General features: G+C 42.0%; 1 protein-coding gene across 1 annotated transcript; it reads right to left on the minus strand.

The window, feature by feature from the left end:
- Window positions 1-413: 413 nt before the first annotated feature.
- Window positions 414-6,859, minus strand: LOC144538414 (alpha-2,8-sialyltransferase 8B-like; the record flags this gene model as incomplete). Its single annotated transcript, XM_078282448.1, has 2 exons — window positions 414-2,522; window positions 6,480-6,859. Coding segments are annotated over 2 exons (693 nt in total), but the record flags the coding sequence as incomplete, so codon positions are not given.
- Between the last annotated feature and the right edge of the window lie 1,550 nt (window positions 6,860-8,409).

Below are 8,409 nucleotides of genomic sequence, written 5' to 3' on the forward strand. Positions count from 1 at the left end.
ATTGGTCACAGAACGTTTCTATTTTTGCCAAACTCAGACGGGCTTTTTACAAATAAACCTTTCATTGCTTCAGACTGCTGACGTCTCTAGTAAAACTTTCATGTCTATTCTTAACTTAATAGGCAGCATAATAAGGCCAACATGTAAGTCAACAGGCGCATCCTGTCAAAACAGTTTTACCAGTTTTATGGATAAATCACATGGCTGAAAGCACATGAGAGGCCGCTTGTTTAGCTGGAGTACACTTGGAATATTTCAAATAGTTCTGGTAACTTGTATTAACAGAGGCATTTTCTTCCTGAAAAACCCCAAACATCTCTGACAAAAAAAGACCCAGTTTCAAGACAAGTGAAGGGAGCTTTCAGACAAGCTTTGGGGAGGAGCTTGAAGTACAAACAGAGGGAAGTCCAAACTAGGGAAACACCGATTTTGGCTTTTTATTAAAAATCAGATATCTGTCAATCAGTGTTGTCCACCTCCGATAAGATGGAGGTTCCTCCCTGACCACAGTGATGGAAAAATGGTCTGAAAAACCTGCAATCAAATTGTATTTTCTTTGCACATTTTATGTAGTAATTTCAGTGTTTATTCATCTCAGGGTTTCAGCAGAGAGTTGGAGTTACATGATAGTCTACATTCTGTTTCAGAGGCTTTTCCACCTAATCTAGAATAATATTCTGCTATAAACACTGAACATTTGTATTTCTGGGCATGGAAATGGTCAAATTTAAATATATTGAATATAGGCACAAAATATTGGCTATTGGCAGCAAATATCATATCAGTGTAAGCCTTCAAAAACCCATATCGGTCGAACCCTAATCCAAACAATGTACAAAAGTATTATTCATAAATCATCTCAATTGACAAAAGGTATACAATTAATCAGGTATTCCAACTTTCAGCATTATTGTGCTGAAATAGTTAATGATGACTAGTTGATCATGGAATTGTTCTGTACATTTTAGCATTAGGAAGAATATCAATACATTCATTAAAAAAAAAAAAAAATGCAAGGTCTTCTGATTACCACTAAACAATTCCAGGCTGACCTCACCACTAAAACGTCCAGTGCAGACCCAGGCTGATGTTCCTGGAGAAAAGTTTGCAAAGTGAGTTTGCTGTTGGCTGGGTCTGTGTAAACGGTCTTGTGTGAACAGCTGGTATCCTCCTTATCCTTAATCTTCTTAGGGAAGTCGGACACAATTCAACACAGTTCCACCGCCTCCTTCGGCTCTCAGTAAGTAAACCAGCAATATCAAATATCTGCTCTTCTTGACTGGAGATTGATGGGTGTAGAATTTCCAACTGGTTTACAGCATTTCGATTTGACCTCCAGCCTGTCCATGTTGCATGAGATGTGTATGCTGGTTTTATTCATCAATGAAAAGTATCAATAATTCTGAAACCTGTTTGTAACTTTTCAAAGTCTCATGAATTTCCTACTTTAATGTCAACACAACATTTAAAGCCAATCATAATTTATCAGAAACCTTTAAAACAGCATAAAACATCACATTAGAATCTGTTTTTATCACAAGATGAATATTACATCAATCCTTTCTTTGAAATCCCAGATCGAAGGGGATCATCAGATTGAAACTCCCTTTAACCAATAGTAAACGGTACACTAAGATTTTATATTTTCATCCTCATTTCCCTGATAATTAAGTGCTTCCATCTTGTGGCCCACAAGAGACGCACAAGATGTAAATTCGGCAGCTCTTTATGCCTTTGATATCCTGGCTAAGATTTCAACACATGCTTAATGTGGCTGTATCATAAGTTGGGAATTTAAATTTATGGCATTTTCAAAATACAAATATTGGAATATTGGGATCCTTGATAGACTGTGACTACAGTTTTAGCTTGGCTGTTTAATGACAAAAAGAGGCAACCTGACACTGGGGTTGCACCAGCAGCAATAAGCTAAGCAAACAGTGTCTTACCATTTTGAAGGTTACCATAGAGATCTCAATACGGGCAAATCACAACTCATCAGTGGAAATATATCTAACAAAGAGAGCTCACAATAGAAAAAGTTCATCCCAATAATTTAAAATAAGTTAAATTCATTAAAGTTTCACAAAAGTACAATGTTTCACACAATTAGTATTTTCTCTGCAAACTGCTACAGTGTATGCTCAGTCAAGAAAGTGGTATTTCCCAGAGTGCAGCGGGCGTTTCCATGGAGATAGTTCCCTTGCTGCTATTTGCCTCGGAGCTCCTTCTGCGGCGGCTTCTCTGCATCACAAGTCCCAGTGTGGAGCCGCAGCGCCCCCTGTCTGTGCAGTCTGCTCAGGGTCCTAAACTCCAGAGGCATGGTGTGTGGGCTGGAACTGGAGGTGTACTCATATTTTAGATTGTCGTAGTAGTGGTAACTGACCGGTTTGCCTTGCGGGTCGAGTGGAAAGGGCCAGAAGCCGTATAGATGGATCTCTTCACAGAAGCGAGTGGCCATAGTGTACATCAGGAGCCCGGTGGTCGGCCGCTTGATGTGGACATTGTTGGTCAGCCAGTATCTATTGACAAAGAAATAAGTGATTGTATGTTAGCTGCATTCCCTCAAAAACAACTGCCTAGATTACAACCCGAACCACCACAAAACAAAAGGAGAAATAAATCAAAGACAACCAATAACTCATTTTACATATTGTAAAATATAATTGTGATAATGTAAAATCCTGCATCACATAGTATCCTATACATATCCTGTCCAAAGTCTCCAGTGTTCCTCTCCAGTTCGCCCAAGGAAAACACACTAAAGCCAATATCTGTGCCTTGTTATTGTCCCCCCTGACCCCAGTTTAACTTATAATTATTTAAATTCTTAGTACTTTTTTAGTATTTTTTTATCCTAGTATTTTTATACCCTTGTTGCTTTGTTTTGTACTTGTATTTGCCTGCACCGTGGTCTGAGAGGAACGGCATTTCGATCCTCTGTATGTCCTGTACATATGGCAGAATTGACAATAAAGTTGACTTTGACTTTGACTTTGACAACTGAATATTCATTAGAAAGCGATGGCAATCTACTCATCCTTAAGTAATTTATCTTCTTGATTTTTGTTATTATGCAAGATATCTGCTGGGAGCATAGAGAGGAGAGATGAATCCTGAATAGCTGTAAGTCAGGATTTAGTGTCAGCCTAATCTGTTTCCCAGTTGCAGGCCTCCAAACTGGCACTCTGTCTGCCCAGAGATGCTCAATAAGTGATCTTTTCTTAACCTTTTGTTTACTCAGGGAATGTTTGCTGAGCACATATGCTCTCTTTCAGCAACACTACTTGCACAGTTACACAGTCACACCCTGCAGCTGCTCAGTACTACCACATTCTTCTACCGTAGGCGACCCGGGAGCTCGTAGCAGCAGGATGTAGAGAGCCGTCCTCGGGGGGGCAACTTCAGAGGTGGTTGTTCAGACGGGGAAGAGCATTACACATTCACTGCCCCTGAATCAATTTTCCTAACCACCAGGCATCCAAACCCATGACTTTCCGGTCAATAGCCCACTTCTTTAACCTTTAGGCTGTCGCTGTCTCTGATCTCACTGTGCTCTCTCTGTGGTTAGCGGTAAGGTCGTGTTGGGAGGCCGAGGTTGTGCTATTTAAAGCAGCGTGCTCAAACCGCGTGCCACGGAGGGCCGAGGGGCTGCAGGTGTTCATTCCAACCGAAGACCCAAAGCAGCCGATTTCACTGATTAGCACACCTTCAACCAGAGAGGAGGAACTAATCAGCGAAATCAGCTGGTGTCGTCTTTGGTTCGGAACGAAAACCTGCAGACACTCTGACCTCTATACAGAGACTCTCTGATTTAAAGAGCAGCCTGTACTCAGGGAAGGACAGGGCCAGGGTGAGTCAGACTGGTATGCGGAGCTTTTATCAGACAACACTACAAAAAGGTCAAAGGCGTGGATTGCATCTCCACTGACATTCCAGGTGAATTATTTCCTCTTGTAAAACACTGAGCTTACTGTCTGTTAAACACTATACAACTAATGCCCCTCCTTTTGCAATATCTAGTATTAGTGTGGGCATGCAACATGAACTACTTTGGTCACTGACTAATGGTGTTTGGGAGGCTTTGAACTAGTCAGGGAAGGTTCAGAGCCGTCTGCCTGCCTGTGGTGAGAAAGAGGCGAGGGCAGCAAAAAGTTCCAGGGAGGGATTTTTTATAAAAGCCTGAAGGCAGTGCAGACTTTATTTACAAGACAGCCTGCACAAGAACCATCCCTCAAAAAAAGATCCATGACCAGACCTAAAATAAATGAATCAGCACAAATGAAAAGGATTAACAAAATATAAAGATTATACAAGTCCTGTCACCACAGATAAACAGCATTGCTCACAAAAGGAATAGAAACCAAATAACCAGGCAGCCTGGAAAGTAGCAACTAAATCAATTCTTTACAACATTTAAAAAAGCTACAGTAATCAATCTCTACATTGGGTCTATTGGTCCATGTCTGGTCGCTAGTATAGATGGCTCCCTGCAATCTGGTTGTGTCCCAGCTTATTTTAAACATGCAGTTGTTCAGCCTCTCCTGAAGAAATCTAATCTTGATCCATCCCTTCCCAAAAACTATAGGCCTATATCGAAATTGCCTTTTATCTCAAAAATTTTAGAGAAAGTTGTTGCCCAACAACTCACTGCTGTGTTGAATGCACACAACATTCCAGATAAATTCCAATCTGGTTTCCGTCAGAAGCATTCCACTGAAACAGCTCTTCTCAGAGTCTCCAATGATATAATGATGTCCTCTGATGTGGGTGAATGTTTTGATGCTGCTGGATCTTAGCGCAGCTTTTGACACTTTAGATCACAGCATCCTGACTGAAAGGCTTAGGCAGTGGGTGGGTGTCTCTGGCAGCGCCCTGGACTGGTTCTCCTCCTATCTCTCTGATAGGAGTTTTTCTTGGTCCCTACACGTCTGAAACTGCTGCTCTTTCCTGTGGTGTGCCTCAGGGTTCTGTCTTGGGTCCTATATTATTTGCTTTGTATATGCTTCCCTTAGGTCATATTATCAGCAAATTTAAAGGTATCTCATATCGCTGTTACGCTGATGATATCCAGCTGTATGTCTCTTTTAAGCCTGATGAGACTGACAAACTGACTGTTTTGCACGATTGTCTGACTGCAATTAAGGACTGGATGGCGAACAACTTTTTACAGCTGAACGCAGATAAGACTGAGGTCCTTATCATTGCTTCAGATAGCATAGCTTCCAAGGTTGCTCAGTGTATTGGGTCCCTTTCTTCAGCTGTACAGTCCAATCTTAGAAATCTCGGTGTTATATTTGATCAGTCTGTGTACTTTGATCAGCATATCAAATCATTGACCCGTACATGCTTCTTCCATTTAAGAAACATTGCCAAACTCAGGTCAGTTGTATCACAACCTGAGCTAGAGATGATCATTAACGCTTTTATATCATCCCGGCTAGACTACTGCAATTCCCTTTTCACCTGCCTCAGCAAGTCGTCTCTGGACCGTCTACAAATGGTCCAGAATGCTGCTGCAAGGCTGTTGACCAGGTCCAGCAGGATGACTCACATCACACCCATCTTAGTTTCATTACATTGGCTTCCCATCAAGTTCAGGATTCATTTTAAGGTTCTTGTTTTCACATATAGAGCCCTGCATGGTCAGGCACCTGTGTACATTTCTGACCTGCTCCATCCTTATATCACCAGTAGGTCACTTAGGTCCTCTGACCAGGGCTTACTGGCTGTCCCTCACACCCGACTGAAAACAAAAGGTGATCGTGCCTTTGAAGTGGCGGCTCCGACACTGTGGAACTCTCTTCCTATAGACATACGATCTGAGGTCTCTGTTGATGCCTTTAAAAAGCAGCTGAAGGCTCATTTATTCAAACTGGCCTTTGTCTCGTCTCGTGCTGTCTAGTGTTTGTATTTTGTGTGTTATGTTTTATTGTTCGTTTCTTTTTACTGTATTTATGGTCTTATTTTTATTTTTAACAATTTTACTCTTGTGAAGCACTTTGTGACCTTGCTCTGTGAAAAGTGCTACACTAAATAAACTTTTACTTACTTACTTACTTACATTAAGTCCATATTTTCCTTGGAGAAGGATTTCCATCAATGTTAACACTGTGTTGTGTCATCAGTGTTAACACTGTGTATTGATCCTTAACCACAAATAACTCAAACTGAACTGACATGAATACTTGAACTATCCTTGAACATCCACTTCAGAATGTAAGACACGGAGACACACATTTCACAGTTAATCAAGGCAGAAATTTGGTGAGATGGACTTGAGGTACGGGACGAGTGAAGAGGGACAGAGTAGCTTTCTTCCACCGACTGCCTCTGGTGATCAGCTTTAATTCTCTGTTTAAAAATAGCCATCAGCGCTGCAGATTAGAGTTTTCCAACCCCTAGATTATGCTGCTCACAGGTATTGTAAGACGCAACTCGCCAAATGTGATCCCCCGCGCGCCTGAGCCGCATCTTACCCTCTGACAGCGTGGAGAAGGCGCAGTGAGGGGAAGGCGGTGCGCACGTCCACAGTATGCTGTAGAATGAGCCGGACGGCCCACTCCACGCGTTCCTCCCCACCCTTGGCCATGAAGGCCGGGATCCACAGCACACTGCCGCTGAGGCTTTGGAGCCGCCGCAGGAAGCGCTCCCTCCACTCGTCGTTGGCCAGGTCCTGGAACGCCCGCTGCACCACTGAAGGGTTCATGGTCACCAAGTTGGTCCGCCAGCCCACGTCCCCTGAGTATTCCTCCACTGGTGCCAGGTTACACCTGAGGACAGGCAGGCACAGCTCACTCAATTTACATTTCAGCTGCCCTAAATATCCCTTTATTGTCTGGCTTATCTGTCTTTTCACCTAACACTAAAGCTCTCTGACCATACACAACTGAGAGCAAGTTAAATTAACGACAGGTAACTAATAGAAATGGCAACAAAAAGTGTCTTAATAAGGTATTGTAAGGCAATGAAGAGCAGCCAGAACAGCTTCAATGCATCTTGGCTTAAATTTTACAAGTATAAGAAAGTTTATTGGAAGGCGGCAACACCCTTTTTCCATGGCAAGTTCATTCATATGGTGTTGTGTTGGCTGTGGTGGAAAACAAGTCCATTTGAGCTGGGACCCTATAAAGCCACGGCATATAGCTTTGATTTCATGCTATTCAAACCATTTAGTGACCTGCAGACATTTCCATCAGGATTGAAATACTTTTACTACTCAAAAAGGCTTTATATTTATTGCTGTTAACCTTATCCTCTAAGTAAATGCCAGAAAATACAAGGCCAGTGATCACCTTCATGGTGAAGCATTTCTATTCTCTACATATTCTATTCTCTAAAGCATGTCAGGAAAATACACCATGACTTCTTTCAGTATACTTTGTTGTATTCTAATTTACTCAGGTGTTTCCTTTATTTTGGCGATTGTCTGTACTAATCAAATTGTATTCCATTTTGCAGCTTTATGCTTGGTCACAGTTGCTGTCCATGTACCATGCCAGGTAATAACACTCATACTAAGAACAGTTGGCTCAAAGGTTGCATGGTAACTAAAAACCTGACAAGTGTGTACCATCAACTGCCATATCTTGTTTGTCAACTTCCAGTAAGTCACTGCACTACACCAACATACCCCATAAAGGTCTCATAAAACTGGGCTAAAATAATCTAAAACCAGCCAAGTGCCCCACACAGCTGGTGTGTAAGGCCCATGCTCTTTGTGTTATAAACATACTTTGTGGGACCCAAGTGTGTGGGCACAGCACTATATTTAGCTGAGACATTATCTCCCTATCTGAAATCTGAATGCCAAAGCAAATTCCTCAGCTCCTTAAAATGCCACATTCCCTGCCAACCCTTGCAGCCTGGCCCGGCCCTTATTCTCATGTTGTAGGAGTCCGGAAATTTTGACCACTCCTCAACAGCAGAACATCTCAGCACATCCAAAAGACAAGATATCAATAAAATAGAGTTTTTAGAATAACTGAGACATGCTGGGATTTCAGGCATAATCAGCGCAGTGAGGGACTGCCTTAGAGATTAAAACTACTTTCTGTTTAATTTATACCACAAATTTTAAGCTCTTTGATTTATAAGAGAAGATACTTTTCATTATAGATACCTCTGCTTCTACGTGCTTTGCTGGTCCTACCTAGGTAGTACACTGCACATGGATTGCCCACCAAAATATTCTTTGCGTCTCCCATTGCAATATCAATGCACTTTCTTCCAGTGAGAGGCAGAGGTGTGAAAAGTGGTAAATAAACCACTCAGCAACCCCTTTACTGACACTCGAGCACAAAATAGAACTGACTGATGGTTTCAGAGACAGAATTCTCCAGTAAATGAGAGTTTGACCCCTGAGCACCAGCACTGCTCTAAAAAGCTCATTGTATTCCTGGTGGATAG

Source organism: Centroberyx gerrardi, unplaced genomic scaffold, assembly GCF_048128805.1.
Source record: "Centroberyx gerrardi isolate f3 unplaced genomic scaffold, fCenGer3.hap1.cur.20231027 Scaffold_495, whole genome shotgun sequence".
NCBI classification, from domain to species: Eukaryota; Metazoa; Chordata; class Actinopteri; order Beryciformes; family Berycidae; genus Centroberyx; species Centroberyx gerrardi.